Here is a 27,983-nt window from a genome sequence, read left to right on the forward strand (position 1 = left end):
GAGAGGGAGACATCCCTGTCGAGGGATGTCGACTTCCCGTCCCATTGGTGGAGAATGTCCCATTGAAGTGGACGCAGATGAAACTGCGCGAAAGGAACTGCTTCCATTGCTGCTACCATCTTCCCTAGGAAGTGCATGAGGCGCCTCAAGGGGTGCGACTGGCCCTGAAGGAGAGATTGCACCCCTGTCTGTAGTGAACACTGTTTGTCCAGTGGAAGTTTCACTATCGCTGAGAGAGTATGAAACTCCATGCCAAGATATGTTAGTGATTGGGTTGGGGTTAGATTTGACTTTGAAAAGTTGATAATCCACCCGAAACCCTGGAGAGTCTTCAGTGCCACGTTCAGGCTGTGCTGGCATGCCTCTTGAGAGGGTGCCTTGATAAGTAGATCGTCCAAATACGGAATCACAGAGTGACCTTGCGAGTGCAGGACTGCCACTACTGCTGCCATAACCTTGGTAAAGACCCGAGGGGCTGTCGCCAGCCCGAAAGGTAGAGCTACGAACTGCAGGTGTTCGCTTCCTACAACGAAGCGTAGAAAACGCTGATGCTCTGGCGCAATCGGCACGTGGAGATAAGCATCCTTGATGTCTATTGATGCAAGGAAATCTCCTTGAGACATTGAGGCGATGACGGAGCGGAGGGATTCCATCCGGAACCGCCTGGTTTTCACGTGTTTGTTGAGCAGCTTTAGATCCAGGACGGGACGGAACGACCCGTCCTTCTTTGGCACCACAAACAAATTGGAGTAAAAACCGCGACCTCGTTCCTGAAGAGGAACGGGAGTCACCACTCCTTCCGCCTTTAGGGCGGACACCGCTTGCAGAAGAGCATCTGCTCGGTCGGGAGGTGGAGAAGTTCTGAAGAAGCGAGTTGGAGGACGAGAACTGAACTCTATCCTGTACCCGTGAGACAGAATGTCTCTCACCCAACGGTCTTTGACCTGTGACAGCCAAATGTCGCCAAAGCGGGAGAGCCTGCCACCGACCGAGGATGCGGAGAGAGGAGGCTGAGAGTCATGAGGAAGCCGTCTTGGTAACGGTTCTTCCGGCTGTCTTTTTTGGTCGTGATTGAGTCCGCCAAGAATCTGAGCCCCTCTGATCCTTTTGAGTCCTTTTGGACGAGGAGAATTGGGACCTGCCTGAGCCTCGAAAGGACCGAAAACCAGACTGTCCCCTCCTCTGTTGGGGTTTGTTTTGTCTGGGTTGAGGTAAGGATGAATCCTTACCCTTGGAGTGTTTAATGATTTCATCCAAACGCTCACCAAACAGTCGGTCACGAGAAAGAGGCAAACTGGTTAAGCACTTCTTGGAAGCAGAATCTGCCTTCCATTCTCTCAACCACAAGGCTCTACGTAAAACCACAGAGTTGGCAGACGCCACTGCCGTACGGCTCGTAGAGTCTAGGACAGCATTAATCGCGTAAGACGCGAATGCAGACATTTGAGAGGTCAATGGTGCCACCTGCGGAGCAGATGTACGTGTGACCGTGTCGACCTGTGTAAGCCCAGCTGAAATAGCTTGGAGTGCCCATACGGCTGCGAATGCTGGCGCCAACGACGCTCCAATAGCTTCATAGATGGATTTCAACCAGAGCTCCATCTGTCTGTCAGTGGCATCTTTAAGTGCCGCCCCATCTTCCACTGCAACTAAGGATCTAGCTGCAAGCCTGGAGATTGGAGGGTCCACCTTGGGACACTGGGTCCAGCCCTTGACCACGTCAGGGGGAAAAGGATATCGTGTATCTTTAAGCCGTTTGGAGAAACGCTTATCTGGATAAGCGTGGTGTTTCTGGATAGCGTCTCTAAAGTCAGAGTGGTCCAGAAAAGTGCTCAATTTACGCTTGGGATACCTGAAATGGAATTTCTCCTGCTGTGAGGCTGACTCCTCCGCAGGAGGAGCTGGTGGAGAAATATCTAACATTCTATTGATGGACGCTATAAGATCATTCACTATGGCGTCACCATCAGGTGTATCCAGATTGAGAACGGTCCCAGGATCAGAATCCTGATCAGCCACATCCGCCTCATCACACAGAGAGTCGTCCAGCTGGGACCCTGACCAGTGTGATGAAGGTGAGGGCCGCTCATAGCGAGCCCGCTTAGGCCGTCTGGGACTGTCGTCCGAGTCAGAGTCGTCACCCTGGGGTGCATGCGACACCTCCTGAGCTCGGGAGAGATCCAGCTGAGGGGGACCAGGGAGCAATGATTCAACAGTGCCCATGGTCTGAGTTATTGGTCTAGACTGCAATGTTTCAAGAATTTTAGACATAGTCATAGACAATCTGTCAGCAAAAACTGCAAACTCCGTCCCTGTCACCTGGACAGCATTCACAGGTGGTTCTCCCTGGGTCACCTCTAGCAGCGGCCCCGGCTGAGCAAGTGCCACAGGGGCCGAGCACTGCACACAATGGGGGTCAGTGGAACCTGCCGGTAGAGCAGTTCCACATGCGGTACAAGCAGCATATAAAGTCTGTGCCTTGGCACGTTTGCTTTTTGCGGACGACATGCTGTTGTCTGCCTTGAGTAACCTAGGAGGGTATATAGCAGAGAGTCACCAGCGACCGTACAGTGTAATGTATAGTATGCAAGCAAAAATACAAAGTACACTTCGGCACAAGTGGGGGTGAGCCCTTGAGGGCTGCTTACCGCCCGCTGAAAAGCGGGTGTGAGGTCACAGAATCCCGTGTCTGGGTCTCCCAGTCTCCCCTCTCCAGCTCAGCGTGCAGACAGGAATGGCTGCCGGCGTCCTGTGAGGAGGGGCGGACCGTGGGCGTGCCACAAACAAAGAGCGGGAAACTGGCGTCCCACTGTGCCCAGTGTGAGGGCTGGAGTATGTAAAGCAGACTCCAGCCCTCAGCGCTGATGGTCTGTACAGCGTCCCGCCCTCCCCCTGACTGGCAGGTCTGGGGGCGGGAACGAAACGAACTAGGCCGCAAAAGCCGGGGACTGTAGTAATAAGCGCGGCCGTCATACATGCACGGCTAGCGCGGAAGTCCCCGGCGCACCCCAAGTCCTAGCCGCGTCGCAGTGAAAACTGACCCCAGCGGCCGGCGCGGCCGTTCGTACTAAGTCTATTCACTCAGCAGCGCTGTAGTGAGGAATGGCACAAGCGCAGCAGCGCTGATGTCCCCGGCGCACTAACACGCCCAGCATGCTGCGGTGTGCGCGCGGTATGCCCGGGGACACAGAGTACCTTAACGAAGCAGGGCCCTGTCCCTGACGATACTCAGCTCCATATCCAGCCGATTCTCCGGGGGCTGTGGAAGGAGCACGGTCTCAGTGCCTGGAGACCGGTAAAGTCCCACTTCACCCAGAGCCCTAATGGGGATGGGGAAGGAATCAGCATGTGGGCTCCAGCCTCCGTACCCGCAATGGGTACCTCAACCTTAACAAACACCGCCGACAGAAAGTGGGGTGAGAAGGGAGCATGCTGGGGGCCCTAGAATGGGCCCTCTTTTCTTCCATCCGACATAGTCAGCAGCTGCTGCTGACTAAACAGTGGAGCTATGCGTGGATGTCTGACCTCCTTCGCACAAAGCATAAAACTGAGGAGCCCGTGATCCCACGGGGGGGTGTATAGCCAGAAGGGGAGGGGCCTTACACTTTTTAGTGTAGTGCTTTGTGTGGCCTCCGGAGGCAGTAGCTATACACCCAATTGTCTGGGTCTCCCAATTAGGAGCGACAAAGAAATCCGTGTTTTTTAGCCGTGATTTTGTGCCAGGAGGTGCACATTTGGTGCTGAAATCGTCTGCAGCAAATTTGCAAGTTTTTTTTTTTACCAGGAGGTGTAGAATGCGTGCCGGAAACTGGTGTAAAAATATAATAATCACCAAATTTACATCCCTTGGCCCAAAAATAATAAAAAAAAAACCCCTGTGCTTATCTTGGCTGTGTAGCAAAAGAAGAGGAAGCATATGCGGCTTTTCTTTTGTTAAATAATTAAAAAAAAAACAAAAAAAAAAAACAACACACATGCGGTCCCCCCTAATGTTGATACCCAGCCAAGATAAAGCTGGCTGGTGGCTGGTATTCTAGCCCACAGCCACCCGGTATTGCTGCATCTATTAGATGTGACAATTCCGGTGCAATACCGTCTCTTCTCGATTACCATGGTGCGGTGGCAATCGGGGTAATAAGGGGTTAATAGCAGCGCACAGCTGCTACTAAACCCTAGGTTAGTGATAGCACAGGCGCCTGAGATACCTGCATCACACTAACCTGTGACAGTAAATAAACACAGACAGAGAAAAATCCTTTATTTGGAATAAAATACAAAACACACCCTCCATCATCACTTTATTAACCCCCAACAGCCTTGCAGGGCTGAACAGGGCTATATAGGGTTTCCCGTCGGTGAATGGGGGCGCCAGAACCTTTAGGGCGTCATACCCTCCATTGCTACGTAGGGAGAATTTCTATTAGGGCTTATTTAGGGCCAGTTTACAGTCTAACTCTCCTGCCTGGGTTTTTGTGTTATTATACATTCTGCAGGACCTACATATTTTCTGTTTATTGTGATTAAGATGGTCTTTGACTTTTTAAAGTATTTATTAAAAGTTACATTTTAAAAGGGACATTTTTCTATGGTTTGCTTAAAGGGAACCTGTCATCACAAATTTGGCTTTCAACCTAAATGTTTCCCCCTCTGCAGCTCGTGGGCTGCATTCTAGTAAGGTTTCTATACTTTTTGTGCCCCCTTTTAAACCAAAATAAATACTTTAAAAAACTGTACCTTTCGGTTTGAAAATCTAGCAAAACGTCCATGGGGGTGGGCTGTGTGGCGTCCGTTGCTGTATCTTACGCTGTCCCCCATGCTTCAAATCATCCCTCAGGACGCCGCCCACGGCGCCTGAGGTCCCGTGCACGCCGGGACACCTAGTGACGTGGTCGCAGGCACGAGAGTATGGGCGGCGCTGTGATTGCATCGCAAGTGCCCGCCCATACTCTCGTGGCCGCGCTCTCCCCTCTGTACGTCGCTCAGATCCTCAGCTTCTCCTGTAGTGGCCTGCTCCGCTTCTCCCATCTATTTCCTGCTGCAGGGTACGATGGGAAGGAGGTGACGTCGGGCCGGCGCAGAACGCTGGAGGCAGTGGGGAAAGGGCGGGCACGAGAGTATGGGCGGGCACTTGCGATGCAATCACAGCGCGGCCCATAACCTCGTGCCTGCGACCACGTCACCAGGTGTCCCGGCGTGCACGGGACCTCGGGCGCAGTGGGCAGCGTCCTGAGGGATGATTTGAAGCATGGGGGACGGCGTAAGATACAGCAACGGACGCCACACGGTCCGCCCCCATGGACGATTTACAAGATTTTCAAAGCGAAAGGTACAGTTTTATAAAGTATTTATTTTGGTTTAAAAGGGGGCACAAAAAGTATAGAAACCTTACTAGAATGCAGCCCAGGAGCTGCCGAGGGGGAAACCTTTAGGTTGAAAGCTAAATTTCTGATGACAGGTTCCCTTTAAAAGCCAGATTACCAGGAGAAAATTAAGTTTAATCCTCCTGGGAAGGTGTTGTGTAGCAGCCTGCTGAGTAGCGCCTCTAAGCACACCCAAACACAGATTGACAGCTTGTGCTGCAGCGCATGCCTCGGACTGAAAGTGGTGGCTCCCTGGAGGAATAAAGTTCATTTTCTCCCGATAGCCGTGGTTTCAGTAAGGTTCAAAAGTTCCTTATATTCACCTCTACTATAGATTTAACCAAAGTATGTTGAAATAACAGTGACCATTTAAAAAGGAACCCAAATCAGGTAAAAAAAAAAAATGTTATTAATTAGCAGATATAGGGTTAATCTATGTGGGCCACCAAGGAGAAATCAAATTTTATTTTTCCCTGGGAGCTATTTAGCATATGTATTGGCCAATGCATGTGAGCCCGCTCACCACGGCAAGGTAATCTCTGTAATCCGGGAACCTAACTTGAAATGCAACTATCTGGATTAAAAACCTCCATGTCTAGGCAGCTAGACTACAACCTAGCTGGAATGCCACTATCTGGGCATTCCAGTGGTGACTGGGCTCACATGCATTGGCCAATACAGATTCTAAATATCTCTCTTTTTTTCAAATATTCCTATACCAGTAATGCAATGCCAGAGTTCCTTTACGTGTTAATTCACATCCTACCTGCTTCAGGGCTGCCCTCCCCAATCTGGGGACCTTTACTCTGCGGACTGCTAGAGCACGGGTGGTCTTCTGATTTTTGACCTGGATGTGTTCCCTGCATGAACAATTAAAGTAAGCAGCAAATGTTATACTGTATCTAATCAATAACTGCAGGAATGGATCAGAGCAAATCACAATAGTATACACAGAAAAGCAATGCTGTTCCCATTACCACTGAGAGCAGCAGATGGGTACATCACACTCGTTAATAGAGAAACGGATTCATTATCTGTGGGCAAATTGATTCCCCCAATGTGTTCTGTGCTGTGGCTAATTGGACGATCAATTCCCTTATTCCTATTTATACCAGCGTGGCGGTGATAAGCACAGCTCTTCTCTCCCCGAGACCTTGTATTTATGAAGGTTACGTCATGAGAGGAGTTATGTATGAAGAAGATGGTCCTTTATTGTGCACGATACATTCGGTATGTTATATACAGAAGTTATATGATGGCTGCACTATAAGCTATATATTACTATGCTCCGTAGACATGCTGCAGTCACACGATGGATTCAGTAGTAATCAACCTCCGGCAGAGTCAGATTCAGCCCACACTCTGTGCAACGCTATCATTCACCCTACAAATAGCACACCCCACTCGTAGTGACGCACAGAGCCCGTACAATACTTCCAAAACACATCGGCATGCTCCGGGTCTGACGCACGTTCCGGCAGCAGGGATTCCCACACTATTACATGCATGGATTATGCTCCACGCTGTCACTGGGAATTAAGGCCGTGGCTGCTCCCTGCCCACACAAGACGAGTGGGAAGACAGCATGGAATAGCAGTGTAAGGAGGAGGGGGCAAGACTGGAGAACTCAGCACTACACGGTCACAGATCGCCCCCGGAAAATAGAGCAGGATTGTTACAGTGAATAAGAGTAAGTAAATTCGGGCAATAAACAGACCACGTACACGTTTCTCTTTAATGTCCTCGTTGAGATTCCCGTTGCTGTCACTGGACGAGGCACCACTCATTGGGTTTTCGTGAGAACCATTGCTGCCCAGACTCCCATATCCACTGGAGCTGCTGTTATGGACAGGCTGGAGGAGACAAATAATATGCATTAATCTGGATTACACTGATATATGAAGCAGCCAGAAGACTTCACCCATCAGCCCAAATTTAACCGAGAAAAAAAACCCAAACTGCATAAATTAATAATTTCTACCGCTCCCAACACAGCCGGCAGTCGCCTAATCAACTACAGACGGGCAGAATCCAGCAGCGTCTATGAAGTGTGGGCTGCTAATCAGTGGAAATATGCTGTCCTGCAATACATATAGCTCGCCTGCCCTCATGTGACGTGTATACAATTACATGCTGGGAGAAAAATTCAACACTACTGCTTAGGCATACCGGGATATATACATGTCAGACACACTGCGTAGGCATACCGGGATGTAGACATGTCAGATATACTGCGCAGGCATACCGAGATGTAGACATGTCAGACACACTGCATAGGCATACCGGGATGTATACATGTCAGATATACTGCGCAGGCATACCGAGATGTAGACATGTCAGACACACTGCGTAGGCATACTGAGACGAATACATGTCAGACACACTGCGTAGGTATACTGAGACGAATACATGTCAGACACACTGCGTAGGCATACCGGGATATATACATGTCAGACACACTGCGTAGGCATACTGAGACGAATACATGTCTGACACACTGTGTAGGCATACCGGGATGTAGACATGTCAGACACACTGCGTAGGCATACCGGGATATATACATGTCAGACACACTGCGTACGCATACTGAGACGAATACATGTCAGACACACTGCGTAGGCATACCGGGATGTAGACATGTCAGACACACTGCGTAGGCATACCGGGATGTAGACATGTTAGACACACTGCGTAGGCATACCGGGATGTATACATGTCAGACACACTGCGTAGGCATACCGGGATGTAGACATGTCAGACACACTGCGCAGGCATACCGGGATGTATACATGTCAGACACACTGCGTAGGCATACCGGGATGTATACATGTCAGACACACTGCGTAGGCATACTGAGACGAATACATGTCAGACACACTGCGTAGGCATACCAGGATGTAGACATGTCAGACACACTGCGTAGGTATACCGGGATGTAGACAGGTCGGACACACTGCGTAGGTGTACCGGGATGTATACAGGTCGGACACACTGCGTAGCTGTACCGGGATGTATACAGGTCGGACGCACTGCGTAGGTATACCGGGATGTAGACATGTCAGACACACTGCGTAGGCATGCCGAGACGAATACATGTCGGACAAACTGCGTAGGTATACTGGGACGAATACATGGCCTAAACCGCCCTCTGCCTCTTAGAGCAGATGACCAGCTCCAGACACTGGTCAAAGTGCCCAAGGGAAACATGGCAGCAGAGGAAGGGGAATGGGAGGAACCAGTACATGATGGCCCCCTTGTGTCCTCCTCCTCCCCCTAGTAACCAGTCCCCAGTTTACTACAATATGATTTTTGGGGGAGAACCGATATATGCAGGCCAAAAGAAATCTGGTTTGGCTTGCATATGCACTAACTGCATGTCTTAGTAGCAGTTCACATACAAGACATAGTGAATAAGACAAGCAGATGGCGCATGGATAACACCAATTCGTTTCGGGTCATGACTAATGCTGCAAGCACACCTGAAACGCGTCCACAGCATTATCCATGCACTAACTGCTTGTCTTAATCACGATGTTTGCATGTGAACTGCTACTAATAAAGAAGAATCGTTTGTTGACCCGGACTTCATCTTTTATTATTCACAGGTTGAGAAGTCACCTGCATGAGAAGCTGATGTATTTGCTCTGTGAGTTCCTGGACATCTGGTTGCAGTGACCGGTCTGCTGGACATGCGGGTGCAGTAAAAAGGTCTTCATTAGCAGGACCCCTGTGATAAAATATAGAAGCATGTGCCACGTTCCGCATCAGATCACATTACAGCTACTTGTTACATATTAACACAAAGCGTAGAGAGCTAAAAGCCGCACTCACATCCGGACTTTGTGCCGGCCAATGATGAAAGATACTTTTCGACTCCAGGGGTTGATGAAGCTGGACCAGCTGGGGTCTATAGTGATGTACTCGCCATTCCTAGCACAAAACCGGATGGGAGAAAAGTCGAATGGCTGTCCTCCACACTGCAGAACTGAGCAGAACATATTTAAGTGTAAGGGGAGTCCACTCGATACACTCTCTGTGGGTCTCATCACACTAATAGCTGTACAGAACAGTCACTGATAGGCTGATAAAGTAATATACTCCATTGCTTTAAAGGGAACCAAACATCAGCATTTTCCTATATAAGGTGCAGCCAGTGCAGTACTGGCACTATCAGGCACATTGTGTACATACCATTAGTGGGCAGCTCGGGTGTTTAGGCTGTGAAATCCATGTTTATAAGTTTGAAAATTCATCATGTTTTTGATTGACGTGTGCACCTCGCTGCTAATGTCCGGGCGGGTTATGCACGTGGATTCCCGCCCCCCCGCCGCCTGTACCTCCCTCCCTCTGGCTGTATGTAAATTTCTAATCTTCAGTTACACGTCGTCGGAGTTAGCGCCTGCGCATAGCGCCGGTGCCATGTTTCTGAAGCCCATAGTATTATTGTGCATGAGAGGGCGGCGCATGCGCCCTCGCTTCTTCAGATCTGTTGTGACCGCGGGAGCGCGCGCTGTCACAACAGGACTGGAGCACAGCTGATCTTACCCCGATTAGCTGCAGCAGACGTCTCCTACGATATCGTCTGCTGCAGCTAATCGGTAAGATCAGCTGTTCTCCAGGTCACAACGGATCTGAAGAAGCGAGGGCGCATGCGCCGCCCTCTCATGGACAATACTGTGGGCTTCAGAAACATGGCGCCGGAGATGAGCGCTATGCGCAGACGCTAACTCCAACGCCGTGTAACTGAAGATTAGAAATTTACATACAGCCAGAGGGAGGGAGGAACAGGCGGCGGGGGGGCGGGGATACACGTGCATAACCCGCCCGGACATTAGCAGCAGAGGTGCGCACGTCAATCAAAAACATGATGAATTTTCAAACTTTATAAACATGGATTTCACAGCCTAAACATCCGAGCTGCCCACTAATAGTATGTACACAATGTGCCTGATAGTGCCAGTACTGCACTGGTTGCACCTTATATAGGAAAATGCTGATGTTCGGTTCCCTTTAAGCTATGTGCACACGTGGTGTTTTTTTGCATTTGTTAATGATTTTTTTCTTGCAGATTTTAATCAATACAGCAGGGAAAAACGCATCCCAGCAAAGTCTATGAGAATCCTGACTTGCTGTGCACACGCTGCTTTTTTTTTCTTGCAGATTTTGTTGCTGAAAAAAGAAGCAGCATGTCAGTTGTTTCTGCGTTTTTTTTTCTGCATGTCTATAAACCCCTGCAATGCTTTATCACTACAGGGGATTATATCGCAGCACTTTGCCTCACACACGATGCATACAGCATGGTGTGTCAGGCTCTCCGTAGCTCAGTAACCTGAGGTTGTCATGGTGACGACCCTGGGATATTATGGCAATGGTCAAGTCCCTGTGATCCCATTATAGGGACCCTATCGCCAGGGAGAGATAAGCGATCCCTCTCCCTGCCTCCTGAATGCTGTGATCGCACTGATTACATCATTCAGGGAGTTAAACTGCCGGGAGTGGCGCGGGCACCACTCCGGTGAGTGATAGTCGGGTCTCAGCTGTAACATTAGCCAGAGACATGGCAGCAATTGCGGGGGTACAGCACCTGAACCCCTGCCACTGCCATAACTAGCAGGTTTTCTATTATATTGATCTTGATGACCCATAAGTAAAGATCTGATATCTGCCACCACCATCCATCAAACTTTGCAAAATACCTAATAAAAGTAATTTGTATTCATTCCTTTAACAAAACAAAAAAAAAACGGATGCAAGTTGCTTTCAATCCCAGCTTTTCCTCACTCTTCATATTTGCCTACTGCTACATGGATATCAGAATGTACTCATCTGGAGTACAGATGCTGGCAGTGAAATGGTCAGTGCCGACCTCCTCGGGAAGGCATTCTGCTTACCAGAAAATTCTCTCAGAGCAGCAATGAAAGACCCTCATGGCCCCCCCTGGATCTAGATATACTGCCTCAGAGTTATTTCTATAACGATAGCTTTGGCTGTCATTATCCCGGTCATGGGCGCACTGAGTGTCTCTTCTGTGGGATAGGGAGAAAGAGCTGGAAGTCACCAATCAGGGTGGGTAGTGGAGATGTGAATGTGCTTCGCAACCCTCTATCCGCTCTGAATGTGGCTCTCATGTTAAGAAAGGTAGGGGACCACTGCATCACTGTACACTATATTATAGGGGGCAATGAGGGTCTGTCGACACTGCTGCAGGAGATTGTTCTGATAAGCAGAACACTCGGAGGAGAACACAGGTGCTCACCCATCAGTGCCATCATAAGTACTCCTCCAAGTGAGCATATGCCATCAATGCAGCTGAAGGCATGCAAAAAGAAAAGCAGGGATTGCGAAGCCACTTCCATGCGTTCATTTTTAAGAAGTGAAGATAAATCCACAAATGTGATTTGGAAAATGTCATAATATATAAAGTTTAGTTCCTCTAAGGTCCGGTAAACTACATTGTACTTGGTGGGCATAGATCTAGGGTGAAGCGAAATCAGTGCGCCGCACCAATCTGTGACTTGGAGATGGACATGGTGTATACATACTCTTCTTGTGCACAGCTAGCATGAGGGGTCGATCACTGGGATGCAAGTGCAGAATGATGGGCGTGCCGATGAGGTCCTGAGGAAGGTAACCCAACAGGGGCACCGCTCTGTGCAAAGCAAAGTAGAAAGATGAGGATAGTAAGAAGAAAATCAGATCTAATTGTTATGGTAGGCTTCTAGAGGTGTACTCGCCTTTCATCGACATCCTGGAACAGGCAGTTAGGGGTGTGCGTGGTAGTGAAGATGCGTTTATCTGCAGGCATCCGAGGAGCTAAGACAAAAAGCAAGAAAGGAACAACATTTCCTCATCTTGAACAACACACTTGACTTTGCACATGACGCACTCGCCTACAACTCGTAGTGGCCTCAACACAACAGTGGCCTAATGCAAAGTATCAGAGAAGATCACAAGTCTCTGGCTGCACATCTGAGGAGAATACCGCATAATACAGCCATTACACGTTCTACAAGCGGATATTTGCAATTAGGTCTCTGATCAAAAAAAGAAGTGAAAACGGAGGCCCCGCTGCTCCAGTGTTAGCAGACACGAGAGCGAAATCTATTTCCTGGTAAGCACAAGTGTCCTATAATGGATGCACGGAAACCACTCCTGCCCTAATTAGACGCCCAGGCATATCTGAAGAGGTAGAAGACATCAAGTGCCATAATGCCGACGATATTCCAAGTAAAAAAAGTCAATGAACTTCAAAGATGGCAGGAAATTTTCTTCTAAGGGCTTTTTTACACTTGCGATTTTCTGGTGCGAGTGCGATCAGATAAAAAAAAAAAAAATCACATTGCACTTGCACCAGTGTTAAGCAATGAGGTAGTGTCCGCTTTCCTTTTATTTCTCGACACGAATCGTGCTCTCGGTGCACTCGCAGCATGCTGTGTTTGGCAGGGAGTCTCGGCTCACGCAACTCCATACAAGCCTATAGGAGCGTGTGAAACATCGCACTGCACTCACATGTTATGTGACTGCAGTGCGATATACGCAAAGATAGGCAGAGGAGATGGGAGAAAGTGCTCCATCCATCTTCTCCACTCCTGTGATACTATCGCAAGATGACATCACAGTCGCATGACCCTCGGCTGACGCTCGCAGCAGAGAGAGTCATTAGCATATCGCTTCTGAAGCTCTCTCATGGGAAGCTATAAGCAAGTGGAATAGACCCCTAAGGAGCATCTACATAGTCCTATAACTGACGGCTATACGTACCTTCATACCCAGAGTGGACTCTCTCCGCAAACAGTACGCAGCACATGTGCTCGGCAGCGCTCTCCTCCGTCCGTACACGGATCAGATATGGTGTCAGGCGGAACGGGTGGTAAGATATTTCCTTCCGAGACTCACGGCCACAGCTGAAGAAAGGGAAAAGAAAAAAGTTAGAGAGGAAATATAAAAGCAACCAAATTACAACTTTATGTCCAATCCAAATAACCAATCTAAAAATGTTAAGTACTTCCAAATAAATATAATATAGCATATGAGAGTTTGCTTATATTTGAAGAACAGCGCCATCCTCATTTCTACGTTACGTCTGGTATTACAGTCCAATTCCATACAAGTAAATTACAGCATTCATTCAGAAGCTGAAAATCTCGATCAATGTGAAACGCTCAGCTGTGGAGCGAAATGAGCAGCACAGTCCACCCCTTTAAAAGGGGTATTCCCATCTCCTATCCCAATATGTAGTAGGTGTAAATATAAGAATATTAGCAAATACCTCCAATTAGAAATGTAGTATAGTAGTTCTGATTCACGGTGTTGCTTACCTCATTTTCAGGGCATTGCAGGACCTTAGGTATCTAATGGTTACATCCACACAGTCACAGTTAGTTGCTTGTGGTCGTAACCATGGAGACCTAAAGTCCTGCAATGCCCTGAACAAGAGGTAAGCAAAATAGTGAATCAGGAGAGCTATACTACATTTCTAATTGGGGGTATTTGCAAATATTATTATTACGCCTACTACATATTATTAGGATAGGATCTTATAGATGGGAATACCCCTTTAAGGGCCTTTTCACATCGCATTAGAGCCTTCCAGCAGAAGTACACAGAATATTGCACGATCAGTGCCACCATATAGGCAGAGCGTGGCATATGTTACTTAGAGGCTTATGTCAAAATACAATATACAAGTAATGCTGCAGACATCATTGAAAGAAAAAGTTTTGTAATCTGAATGTGTTAAAAATAATGTCCCACTCCAAAGCTATGTATCCTTTATGGCGCCCCCTAGTGTTAACATCACTGGCCTCTGTCCGTCCATCTCGCTCTCTTTTAGGCTGATTTCACACATCCGGTTTGAGCTCTGCGGCTCAATCCGGCTGTGAAACCTATGCAACGGATGCAGCGAAAAAAAATGCATCCTTTGCATAAGTTTTTACATGCAGCCCATCCGTTTTTTTCCGATTGCGGCACGCTACTGAGCATGCGCAGTGGAAGAAACCGCATGCGGCGGCCGGATGCGGTTTTTGCCGCATCGCGCCGCATCCGGTGTCCATAGGCATGCATTGAAAAATGCGCCGCAGCGGCCGGATGCGTTTTTTTTGCTGGAGCAAAACACGTGCCAGGGAACTTTCCATCCGGCCGCCGCATCGGCTAAATCTGCCGCATGCGGCAAAAAACGGACGGAACGCAAGCCCATGCAGCGCCAATGCAAATCAATGCTGGAAAAAACGAAACCGGAGGCAAAAAAAAAAAAAAAAAAAAAAAAAGGGTTTAGTTTTTTCAGCAGAGCGCCGGATTGTGCCGCACTGCTACAGCCGGATGTGTGAAATTAGCCTAAGGGGTTGAGCGTGAGCAGTTTGCTCTGTTTGAAAAGGCCACCTCAGCCAAGAAGGAGATCCCTCCGCTAATCAGCCAGCCGGATCTCATCCAACTGAGTGAAAGCTGTTAGGAGCGGGAGCATCTGAAGTCCCTGCACCTTCGCCCCTTTTCTTCATGATGAGGGAGCTAAATCAGTGCATGTTCTATCGATGGCTGCTGCCAGTGCAGAACTGATGAGTTGTGGCGAGTTTGTCATCTGGCCGCTGCTCTCTACACAGGGAATGACGGATGACAAAGTGCATTGAGAGCTTTACTATCTAAGTGTATGCAGAGAGCAGCAACCAACTGGCAATCATCACAGCTGCTGCTCTCTGCACAGGGAACGACAGATGACAAAGTGTAGTACACCGAGTGCTTTGTTATCTATGAGTATGCAGAGAGCAGCAACCAACTGACGATCACATACATATATGCACACACACACATATAAATACACATACATACATATATTATACATACATACATACATACATACACACACTTTATGAATTATATCACAATACATAGTTATTTAGTAACAATATCTTCCTCTGGTAAGGAATGGTTATTGAAAGGACTAAATAGGATACATTTTTCTGTGAATTAAGCCAGAGTGCTTTTGTTTTTTTATTTAGGGGGGAGGAAACAAAGCCTTTTTTGTCCCAGCTCTGCATGACTTCGTATTTTTGTATGTTGTGGGTCATAGAGTCCAAATCTCGCCTTTAGAATTAAGTGGTCGTGCCAGTAATAAGTGTTTATTGACAACCTTACAAGGAGTCTTGGAGCTGCGACTGTTCTTGGCAGATTAGCGGGCACATTAGAGGAGGACATCTGCTTTGTATTAAGGTCACGCATATCCTGTCCAGGAACAACTTGTACTCGGCAAAGCAGTGCTATGTAGACGTCCGTCTACTCTTTATACAACATTGCACAATGCTATTGAACTTCTTAGTCTGTGTAATGTATGGAAACAATAAGACATGAAGATCAGACAGATGAAGATCATTTCACCTATAATGTAAAACTCTACAACTTTCTAATATACTTTGCTTACTAATTGCGAATGGTTTTCAGCTTGCAGTCCTGACTAAAAAAAGGGAGCCAGTAAATGTGGAGCTGGCACATCAGTCACATGCATAACCTTAGGCTGCTTTCACACATCCGGTTTTTCCTGTGCGGCACAATCCGGTGCTTTGCAGAAAAAACGCAACCATTTTTTTTTGCCACCGGTTGCGTTTTTTTTGCATAGACTTACATTAGTGCCGTATTGTGCCGCATGGGCTTGTGTTCCGTCCGGTTTTTGCCGCATGCGGTGTCCTGCGGCAAACACCGCATCCGGCCGCCGCATGCGTTTTTTGCCACTGCGCATGCTCAGTAGCCTGCCGCAAGCGGCAAAAACCGGACGGGCCGCATGTAAAAAACGTATGCAAAGGATGCGGTTTTGTTGCTGCATCCGTTGCATAGGTTTTAGAGCCGGATTGGCCGGCTCTGCACCTACCGGATGTGTGAAAGCAGCCTACGCAAGTGCTGACCATAGACGATCCTTCACTACAAGACGTGCCAGAGTAGTAAGGCTCCTCACATTTACACCATGGCAGCCTTAAGCATGTGCCAGTTTGGAAACAAAGAGTCTATCATGATATTGGATCTGTCCCCTCCTTGAATTCAGTTTTTCGATTCTTAGGACTCTGCCATTGTACCACATCACTGTATATTTTGTGTCCTTTGCCACAGAAGCCGGTGGACCAGTCATTTTAACACTGCTTCTAGATCGAGAACCATGATCTTGGTCAGATCTGCTTTTATCTGGCCGTGGAAGTAGCGGTCACCAGGGTATCATCATAAATGAATGTGTCATGGTCTGTTCTGGAAGGAGAAAATCTTCTCAATGTTCTCCTCAGCATTTCCCACTACGAGCTCCTCTCCAATTCTTGTGTACGGCACTTGCAGGAAACAGAATGATGTTGGTATTGATGGCTGGTGTACAGCGGGGGAGGATTTCCCTGTACCTGAGTATTATGTCCTCGTAACCTCATTCCTTCGTTTTGCCCACACAGAATTAAGTGCTAGAACAATTTCTGAATATGTGCTTCCGCTCGGTCTTTAGTGGGTGAAACAGAGCAAATCAAAGAGCCTCTTCTGTGTAGAAAAAGCACTTAGATTATGAGAACATCATGAAACAGCAGGCGGCCAGTACACAGCAGCGTGATTGACCGCATGAAAGCATCCACCGTTCATAGACAGGCGGCCAGGTCATTCACGAGAGCGCAAAATGATGGAAACCCATTTATAGTCTGTTAGAAACGCTACTAATTTCTGTCTTTTTTTTTTTTTTAAATGATCGTGTTTCAGTGCGCGGCAATTTAATATACAGAGTTCCAAAATATAAACTGAAACCTCAGTGGTTGATACAGCTTAATAAAATGATGACATGATAACACATAGCTTTCCAGGCTACTCCGGTCAATTCATCAGACATAATATAGTACTGTAGATATACTATGTCATATATATTGTGTTTATTGGAACAACATAAACAAAAGCATTTTGGACATAAATGAACACAAATCCTTAAAGAATAAGCCAAACTAAATTGTTAGCACCTTTCCAAAATTGTGGTTAAATAAGGAGTTGTTTCAAGCTAGTTTAAACTCCTCTGTGGCAACAAAAAAAAAAAAAAAAATGGAGAAGTTGACTCAATCTTTGCATTGTAAGCCACCCTAAGCATGGAGAACAGAAATAGGAGGACTTGAGAATCAAAATTGTTGAAAAATATCAACAATCTCAAAGTTACAAGTCCTTCTCTACCTTCTCTAGAAATCTTGATGTTCCTTTGTCCACAGTGCGCAACATAATCAAGACATTTACAACCCATGGCACTGTAGCTAATCTCCCTGGACGTGGCTGGCAGAGAAATACTGCTGAAAGGTTGCAACACAGGATAGTCAGGATGGTGGATAAGCAGCTATAATCAAGTTCCAATGAAATTCAAGCTGTCCTACAGGCTCAGGGTGCATCAGTGTCAGCCCAAACTATCCGCCAACATTTGAATGAACAAACGTTATGGCAGGAGACCCAGGAGGACCTCACTGCTGACACAGGCATAAAAAGGCTAGACTGCAGTTTGCCAAATTATTCATTGGTAAGCCAAGGTTCTTCGGGGAAACAGACTTATGGACAGATGAGACCAAGATAGAGCTTTTAGGTAAAATCAAATCTTTCTGTTTACCGCAAACACATTGAGGCCTACAAACAAAAAAAAAGATGGTATCTACAGTGAAATATGGTGGAGGTTCAAAGACGTTTTGGGGTTGTTTTGCTGCCTCTGGCGGGCCTTGACTGCGGGTACCCAGTTTCTCAGGGCCAGCGTTTTTTGGTGGGTAAGCTGGGCAGCTCATCAAGGGCCCCCATACTCGGAGAGGCCCCAAGGCCTTTCAATCATAAACGTCAGTGATCGTACAAGTTCTGTACGATCACTGAAGTTTCTGAAGTTGCAGAATGACCTTCAGTGACATCACAGTCACGTGACTCACCAAAGGTCCTAACGCTGCACTGTGGGAGTCCCCAGGCCTGCACAGATGAGGTGCACGCAGGACCTGGAGATCGCGCCGCTTATCAAATATATGCGCGTCTTTCAGTCATGCATACATTTGAACAGTGCGACAACAGGACTAAGGCAGAGAAACGCTGCTTAGCCCCGCACCCTCATACCATCATCACCGGGGTCGGGGCTGCAGAAAAGAAGAGGATGCGCAGGCTCTGGTAAGTGCTCCAGAGGAGTCGAAGATGACATGCACAATAATTTTACATGGGGGGCTGTGGTGGGGGAGGAGTGTATTACTTTAAAACGGGACATTATGGAGCGGTGGGGGACTTTTATGGGGCATATTATGGGGTAATGAGGGACATTATGGGTCAGTTGGGGACATTATGGGTCAGTGGGGGGGCATTATGAAGCAAATTGGGACATTATGGGTTAGTGGGGGACATTATGAAGCAAACTGGGACATTATGGGGCAATGAGGGACATTATAGAGTAAATTGGAAAATTATAGACCAGTGGGGGTTATTATGAAGCGTATTGGGACATTATGAAGAAATGGGGGACATTATAGAGTAAATTGGGACATTGTGGGGCAATGAGAGACATTATAGGGCAATGGGAGCATTATGGAGCAATGGAGGAAATTAGGACATTATGGAGCAATGGGGGATATTATGAGGCAATTAGGAAGGGGATTGCGAAAGGCAACATAGTATAATGAGGAACAGGGGAGAATCCGGTAAGACAACACCGGAGTATAAGATAGACCCCATTTTTATTTTTTTATCTCTAAATTTGGGGTACGTCTTATAATACGAAAAATACGGTGACCACCTTTTCTAAGGCCACGTGCACGTGTTGAGTATTTGGTCAGTATTTTACAGCAGTATTTGTAGCCAAAGCCAGTAGTGTAACAATCAGAAGTATAATAGAAACTCTGGCACCACGTCTGCATTTCTCACTCACTCCTGGTTTAGCCTTACAAACACTGAGGTAACATACTGACCAAATACTGAATTTGTGAATGTGGCCTAAGGATAGTGATAACTTATTCACCAGTGGGGTGTGATTGCTGGGACCTGCACCGATCTGTAAAATGCGAACTTTTATCTCCATTACCCTGGAGCTCATGTCTGACTCAACCCCTGATCCATTCATGCCCTCAGTGGCTGCGAGTGCTGTTCTTGGCTTTTTCGGTCAGCCTAAGGCTGCTTTCACACATCCGGATTTTTGCTCTGCGGCACAATACGGCGTTCTGCAGAAAAACCGCAACCGGCTTTTGTAACGCCGATTGCGGTTTTTTTTGCATAGACTTACATTAGTGCCGTATTGTGCCGCAGGGGCTTGCGTTCGGTCCGGTTTTTGCCGCATGCGGCAGATTTAGCCGATGCGGCGGCCGGATCGAACCTGCAACGTTTTTTGCTCCGGCAAAAAACACCGCATCGCGCCGCATCCGGCCGCTGCGGTGCATTTTTCAATGCATCCCTATGGAGGCCGGATGCGGAGCGATGCGGAAAAAACCGCATCCGGTCGTCGGATGCGGTTTTTTCCACTGCGCATGCTCAGTAGCATGCCGCAACCGGAAAAAACCGGACCGGCCGCATGTGAAAACTTATGCAAAGGATGTGGTGTTTTCGCCGCATCCGTTGCATAGTTTTCACAGCCGGATTGAGCCGCAGGGCTCAAACCGGATGTGTGAAAGTAGCCTAAAAGAGGACGAATGGAGCTGCGGTCACACATCCCACCTGCTTTCGCTGCCGATAATGGGGGTAAAAGTGCCCTGTCAGGGGAAAAAGTTCCCCATTCATCCCATCGGTGCGTTTCCACTGGTCTGGTACCACCAATCAATAAGTTATCACCCACCAACCTGTGGATTTGTGATAATTTGTCACCAAAGATCCTCCTTACTGCAAACTCTTGTAATTGTACATCCCAGTAATGATGCACAGGAGATGTGCAGGAGCCGCCTGTGTTTTACAGTCACGCTCCACTATAACCGGGATAACGGCTAACAGGTATTTACACATAGCTGTAGGGCGGGCCCCTGGAGTCAGTTCCCCTGGTGGGCCCCATACACCCCAGTCAGACGCTGCTGCTGCTAAGAAGCCATCTTCTGAGACTGGAGCCTCACATCTGCATCACAATGCAATAAGGAGACGAAAATTAACTTTTTTCATGTAATTAACTTGCAATTGCAACATTTCTCTAACATCTTGGTGCAATATCGCAGCAAAATTGTGCATTATTTGTTGATGACCGCTACAAAGCTGCCAAAATCACCATAGCATCATTAGTAATTGATATCACATGGATGTTTTAAAGGTAACGGACGCAGAGTTTTACAGACAGGTTTAAGAAAAGAGGCTTGAGTATCATTCTTAGGACAATGGTTGCATGTTGTGTCTCCATACCGGAGATTTCCTATAATTTGGCATACACTCGGCTTACCTGATACGGCAGAAAAAGGACTTTTCTTCCAAGCTATCCAGATATCCTGAATCTGAAAAAGAAGGGAAAAGTCACATTTTAGGGTTGAAAGGTTTGAGAGTTTTTTTTGCAGAGCCCATTCATGTGAAAAAGAATAGTTATAGCGGCGCACTACTCTGGGATGGAATAGTGAGTATGCATTATTAATGTAGTCACCCCGGTGCCCTCGTTTTGCCTCATCTGCTCAGATTGGTGTGCTCTGCTCCTACTACTTGCAAGTTGTGTGGAGAAGATCAGTGATAAATCTGAACCACTCCTCCCTTGCCTTCCCTGTGGTGTGGGATAGGAAAGGCAGGGAAGGCAGGGTTTAGATAGACTATTACACCCTCCACACAACTGCAGCAGCCATATTGGACACAAACAGCCATCTGCGCAAAGAACAAAGCGAGAGGCAGAGCTCCGCAGACAGGTAACGACACACAAGAACGGTATAGTCACTTCTGAGTCCCAAGGTGCAGGATCTCCTTAACATGCCTAGTAAGTGAAGCAACATGCAAGTGTTCCTTAGAAACCAAATTACATATTAACCACCTCAAAAGAGTCAAAGTACGGCTTAAATTTGCCAACAGATGATGCAGGGGCGGACATACCATTGGTTCAATTGTGCAGGCCCAGAAGGGCCCAAGAGGTTCGGAGATCCTTTCCATATGCAAAGTAGGTGGATTGGGCAGTATGATGAGCTACTGGACACTAAAAAGGGCCCATATACTTCTTTTATAAAAGGGCCCATATACTTCTTTTATAAAAGGGTCCATATACTACTTTTATAAAAGGGCCCATATACTTCTTTTATAAAAGGGCCCATATACTTCTTTTATAAAAGGGCCCATATACTTCTTTTATAAAAGGGCCCATATACTTCTTTTATAAAAGGGCCCATATACTGCTTTTATAAAGGGCCCATATACTGCTTTTATAAAGGCCCCATATACTGCTTTTATAAAGGGACCATGTACAGTACTGCTTTTATAAAGGGCCCATATACTGCTTTTATAAAAGGTCCCATATACTGCTTTCATAAAGGGCCCATATCCTGCTTTTATAAAGGGCCCATATCCTGCTTTTATAAAGGGCCCATATCCTGCTTTTATTAAAGGGCCCATATACTGCTTTTATAAAGGGGCCATATCCTGCTTTTATAAAGGGGCCATATCCTGCTTTTATAAAGGGCCCATATCCTGCTTTTATAAAGGGCCCATATCCTGCTTTTATAAAGGGGCCATATCCTGCTTTTATAAAGGGGCCATATCCTGCTTTTATAAAGGGGCCATATACTGCTTTTATAAAGGGCCCATATACTGCTTTCATAAAGGGCCCATATACTGCTTTTATAAAAGGGGCCTTTTTCTTTCAGTATGTCCGTGAGATATATAGAGGAGGTTTATGGTGTGTGCGCTCATGAAGGCAAAGCGACCTTTACACATTTCATTACGTCTACATAGAAGCATGTTGGTTCTGCAGGGTGCAATCAGCTAAACAAACATCAGCAAGTGATCATCTAATCCAGGCACTAGCAAAAAAACACACCATTTAGTTTTCAATAAATTAAAAAGGAGGGTTTTTTTTTTTTTCATTATTGCAAACTAAGTGAAAAACCCCAGTGCTGAATGCTCCAGACACAATCCCTGAGCATTACAGGGTCACCACCAGCCGTGACAGACATTTATCCTTTGGATAGGTGATGAACGTTTGGTCATTGAGGATCCTAATCATCACTAAGGTAGGAACTCACAGTAAGGTGGGGCAGCGGTCACATGTGTTCTGCCACCCCACACCATGTCTGTGGGGTTCATGGAAACAGTAATGCACGGTTTTTGTTGGCTCTGTAGACTTGGGTAGGTAATAAATGTTCTTCATAGCACAAAATGAAGCAGAATTAAATACTCGGATCTCGGTTGTAAACTAGCTGGACTCCAGCTTCAACAATGGAGAGAAGTCCGATCACAGCTGTTAAACCTGTTAGATGCTGCTTAAAATACCAAATGTAGCATCTACTGGGTTTAACGGGAACTCTCAGCCCTGAAATGCAACCGGTGGGTGCAGATGTCCTAGGAAAGTACCAATATTAGGCTATGTTCACACACTATACTATATATCTGATCGAAATCAGGACAGATGCCAATCCAATATGAATAACAATCCTTTATTAAATACAATATTAAAATTCTATAACACTAGTAAAATAAGCAGGTGTTCCACTAACGGTTTCCCCTATTGACCCACTATAATGACATTGATCGCACTTTAGATGGTAATAAATCGTTATACAGTGGTTGTAACTATCATCTACATGGGCTATGTAACACATACACTAATATGAAAAATCAGGGTAAAAATACGTCCCATCTACGTTTTATCCATTTGTTGACTGGGATAATTTAAATGCCAAGCAGCAAAATAGTGATTCTAACCATATGGATCAATCGTGTTCAGTGGTCAAAGGATGAAAACCGGGCGCCAGTTCACACAGGGCATCTTTTGCTGCGTTTCGGAGGTCACAAAGATGCACCAAAATACATGCATTTCCTTCCCCCAGCAAAGTCTATGAGATTTCTATTCTTCGGTCTGCACAGGGCATCTTTTTTTGGCTGCGTTTTTTTGAAGATGAAGTATGTCAATTCTTTTTGCATTTTTTCCAGTGTTTTTGAGCCCTTCCAGTCAATAGATTTGACTTAAAAAATGCATTGGGCAAAACGCGGTGAAAACGCGGCAAAAACATATGCGTTTTTTGATGCGTTTTTGCCGCCGGTGCGTTTTTTGGCCAAAAACAGTGCATTTTTGTGGTTAGCAAAGATGCACTGTGTGAACATAGCCTTAGGATACACTAAGGATTGGATGCCTGCCTGCATGAAGCATGACAATATACTGCAATACAGAAGTGTATGCCGACAGGAATAACAGCCTGGAATATATTATACTGCAGTACTATTCTATCAGAAAGGCAATGGGTTATGCCTCGAAAGTACATACAGTAGAGTTAAGACAAGAACCTTTTTCTTAAAAAAAGAAAAAAAAAAAAAAAAGGGACCACTAATGAAGGCAATGTATGCCAGTGTGTTCCTATACAGTACCATGCATAGCAGACGTTTCCTGGAGGTGTCCGTCAGCAAATATTCCCACCCTATCCAACCAAACATTCAGATAAACAGAAGCGGATTTACTAACCTAAATGAACTGAAAATCTAGCTTCATTTATGGCCCCCAAGAAAATGTCTTTCCTGCCTTGCACCACATTTCACATGTGTATTAGACAGTTTTTCACACAAGATAGTGGGGCCACCCGCTGGAATGTTCGCAGGGAAAAGGTGCAGTTAATAGCACCAAAATTTGATGTAACGTAATTGGCTAAAGTAAGCCAACTTAGGCATTAACTTAGACTAGACCAACTAAAATGTGCCAAATTTATCAAATAACATGAGCTAGGGAAACCGGTAGAGCATTCTGTGACACCGCTGATTTGACTACAAGCTTGGAGAGCAATATCCCCCACAAAAACATAAATCAGATAGGAGTATTGCATTCTTTATATTATACTGTGATTAGACATAATTTGCTGTAATGGGCACCACTGTATCGTATAGACATTACAGCATAGGATCAGCTGATTCTTTTTGTGAGGTAAAACATTTTCCTGCCTGTTTTTAAAAAAATGTTTTACCTCAAAGAAAGAATTTGTGATGTTTCCTTTAATACCTGTATACTTTTTTTACTTCCTCCCCTGCCCAGGAGATGTGGTATGATCAGACCATGTTCTGTACGGTCAGACACGACCATTACACAGTAAATAGCAGGGACACATACAGTGCCTACAAGTAGTATTCAACCCCCTGCAGATTTAGCAGGTTTACACATTCGGAATTAACTTGGCATTGTGACATTTGGACTGTAGATCAGCCTGGAAGTGTGAAATGCACTGCAGCAAAAAAGAATGTTATTTCTTTTTTTTTTTTTTTAAAATTGTGAAAAGTTTATTCAGAGGGTCATTTATTATTCAACCCCTCAAACCACCAGAATTCTGTTTGGTTCCCCTAAAGTATTAGGCTATGTTCGCACGTTGCGTTTTTTCCAGCGTTTCTGCAGCGTTTTCAGCAGCAGCGTTTTTGTTTACCAGCAAAGTCTATGGGAAAAGCAGAAATCCTGTCTGTACTTTGCTTTTTTTTCTGCAGCGTTTAATTTGCATATCTGTGGTCAAAAACCATGCTGAAAAAGAAGCAGCATGTCAGTTGTTTTTGCCATTTCTGCAGCGTTTCCTTAACATTGGAGTCAATGAGAAATGGCAAAAACGCAACCAAAATCACAATTCCTGCATTTTGCATGCTTTTTACCTGCTTTTCCACTGCGTTTTTGGCTCCAAAAACGCATGCTTTTCTGGCCAAAAATTAATGGGTTCTAATGTTCCTTTACACACACACAATAACCGAAAATTTAAATGTTAAAAAATTATAAACTTTACCTATTTTTCTGTTAAAATGTGCATAACCACTATTATTTCAGTAAAATTGATAATTTTCCATATAGTTTTATTAAAAGTTAATTTTATACTTTTTTTCTCTTTTTTCATTCTTTTTGACTCTTTCAACTTTATTTCTCAGTGTCTTGATCTACAAAACGCATCTGCAGAAACGCAGGTGAAAACGCAGGTAAAAAGCGCTGAAAACACACTAAAAACGCGGTAAAAACGCATGCGTTTTTAGCGCTACAAAAATGGTCAAAAGCCATTTGGTCAAAAACCAAGGGAAGGAAAATGTGCAGAATAAACTGCAGGTACTCCAACGCAACGTGCGCACATAGCCTTAAGAAGTATTTCAGGCACAAAGAACAATGAGCTTCACATGTTTTGGATTAATTAGCTCTTTTTCCAGCCTTTTCTGACTAATTAAGACCCTCCCCAAACTTGTGAACAGCACTCATACATGGTCAACATGGGAAAGACAAAGGAGCATTCCAAGGCCATCAGAGACAAGATCGTGGAGGGTCACAAGGCTGGCAAGGGGTACAAAACCCTTTCCAAGGAGTTGGGCCTACCTGTCTCTACTGTTGGGAGCATCATCCGGAAGTGGAAGGCTTATGGAACTACTGTTAGCCTTCCACGGCCTGAACAGCCTTTGAAAGTTTCCTCCCGTGCCGAGGCCAGGCTTGTCCGAAGAGTCAAGGCTAACCCAAGGACAACAAGGAAGGAGCTCCAGGAAGATCTCATGGCAGTGGGGACATTGGTTTCAGTCAATACCATAAGTAACGTACTCCACCGCAATGGTCTCCGTTCCAGACGAGCCCGTAAGGTACCTTTACTTTCAAAGCGTCATGTCAAGGCTCGTCTACAGTTTGCTCATGATCACTTGGAGGACTCTGAGACAGACTGGTTCAAGATTCTCTGGTCTGATGAGACCAAGATCGAGATCTTTGGTGCCAACCACACACGAGACGTTTGGAGACTGGATGGCACTGCATACGACCCCAAGAATACCATCCCTACAGTCAAGCATGGTGGTGGCAGCATCATGCTGTGGGGCTGTTTCTCAGCCAAGGGGCCTGGCCATCTGGTCCGCATCCATGGGAAGATGGATAGCACGGCCTACCTGGAGATTTTGGCCAAGAACCTCCGCTCCTCCATCAAGGATCTTAAGATGGGTCGTCATTTCATCTTCCAACAAGACAACGACCCAAAGCACACAGCCAAGAAAACCAAGGCCTGGTTCAAGAGGGAAAAAATCAAGGTGTTGCAGTGGCCTAGTCAGTCTCCTGACCTTAACCCAATTGAAAACTTGTGGAAGGAGCTCAAGATTAAAGTCTACATGAGACACCCAAATAACCTAGATAACTTGGAGAAGATCTGCATGGAGGAGTGGGCCAAGATAACTCCAGAGACCTGTGCCGGCCTGATCAGGTCTTATAAGACGATTATTAGCTGTAATTGCAAACAAGGGTTATTCCACAAAATATTAAACCTAGGGGTTGAATAATAATTGACCCACACTTTTATGTTGAAAATTTATTAAAATTTAACTTGTTGGTTTGTAAGATTTATGCATCTGGTAATAAATCCTGCTCTTGTTTGAAGTTTGCAGGCTCTAACTTATTTGCATCTTATCAAACCTGCTAAATCTGCAGGGGGTTGAAGACTACTTGTAGGCACTGTATATAAGATTCTCAGCACAGGAACATTATTTATTTTTTCTAACACATCCAATTGTGGAGATTATTATTTCAAAATCTATTAATTAAAATGAACTTAGTTTGTGTGAAAACCCCTTTAATTTGTTGCGATTGGAAAGATCAGGATTCCGTTTCAGCACATTTGCAGGGAGGGATTGTAACTTGACGCAAATGATTTTTCCAAAGGAAAAAGGGTATTATTTTTGGAATCATTGTGGAGTAAATTCTACGATTATATTTACCACCAATGATTGGGAAAAGTTTGACATGTGAAGGATAGGTGTCCATAAGTGTCCAGTGTTAGGCTGCTTTCACATTGCGTTTTTACCTACGTTCACTGCTCCTGTTGGGGCATCCGCCCAAACCCCCCCTTTCAGCAAAATGTGTTTTGGACGCATGTGCCAATGGGGCTATTGACTATAATGGAGCAGATGCACACACTGTGCTTGGTCTTGCACCATTTTCGGGCATATACGTTTTCTGCTGGTGGACACCCAGACGTAGTCTACTATGTTCGGGTGGTCGCCTGCAAAAAACGTATATGCCCGAAAATGGTGCAAGACCGAGCACACACTGACTCCGTCTGCTCCATTATAGTCAATGGCCCCATCGGTGTATGCATCCGAAACACGTTTTGCTGGGAGGGGAGTTTGGATGGATGCCCCAACAGGACCAGTGAACGTAGGTAAAAATGCAGCGTGAAAGCAACCTTAGACAAAATACTAGGCATCACAATGGAAAAAGCGCCTGAGCACATTAGTGGTTACCCCCAACTGCACAAGACAAGGTGAGCAGACATATCTTACCAGTTCCATTGCACATACTCCATGATGGCAGTCTGTAGGGAGTAGTTGAGCTGTAAAATACGCTAACGTCTTGCGGTGCAAGGAGCTCCACAAAGCGAGCCTGGGAGAACAAGTCTGCACTGCAGCGCAGCACCATGGAGGCCTGCTCCGAGATGTAAAGAATCCGTCCATTTACTAAGGAAACGGCCACAGAAAAAACATCCTGTGTGCAAAGAGGCAGAACATGACATCAAGGACCAATATTTAAGCACCACATCCATGCATTAGATGGACAGA

The 27,983-nt window shown here is 46.0% G+C and overlaps 1 protein-coding gene across 1 annotated transcript in view; it reads right to left on the minus strand.

Annotated features, from left to right (window-relative positions):
- Nucleotides 1-27,983, minus strand: part of PER2 (period circadian regulator 2) — a 105,729-nt gene that overhangs the window by 31,612 nt on the left and 46,134 nt on the right. The window contains exons 6-14 of the mRNA XM_075340955.1: nt 27,708-27,909; nt 20,710-20,761; nt 13,122-13,264; nt 12,095-12,173; nt 11,903-12,009; nt 9,192-9,345; nt 8,979-9,087; nt 7,085-7,213; nt 6,127-6,220 (exon numbers count right to left, since the gene is read on the minus strand). Coding sequence (XP_075197070.1) covers nt 6,127-6,220; nt 7,085-7,213; nt 8,979-9,087; nt 9,192-9,345; nt 11,903-12,009; nt 12,095-12,173; nt 13,122-13,264; nt 20,710-20,761; nt 27,708-27,909 — 1,069 coding nt within the window. The remainder of the gene's footprint in view (nt 1-6,126; nt 6,221-7,084; nt 7,214-8,978; nt 9,088-9,191; nt 9,346-11,902; nt 12,010-12,094; nt 12,174-13,121; nt 13,265-20,709; nt 20,762-27,707; nt 27,910-27,983) is intronic.

This window comes from Anomaloglossus baeobatrachus, chromosome 3 (genome assembly GCF_048569485.1).
Source record: "Anomaloglossus baeobatrachus isolate aAnoBae1 chromosome 3, aAnoBae1.hap1, whole genome shotgun sequence".
NCBI lineage: Eukaryota > Metazoa > Chordata > Amphibia > Anura > Aromobatidae > Anomaloglossus > Anomaloglossus baeobatrachus.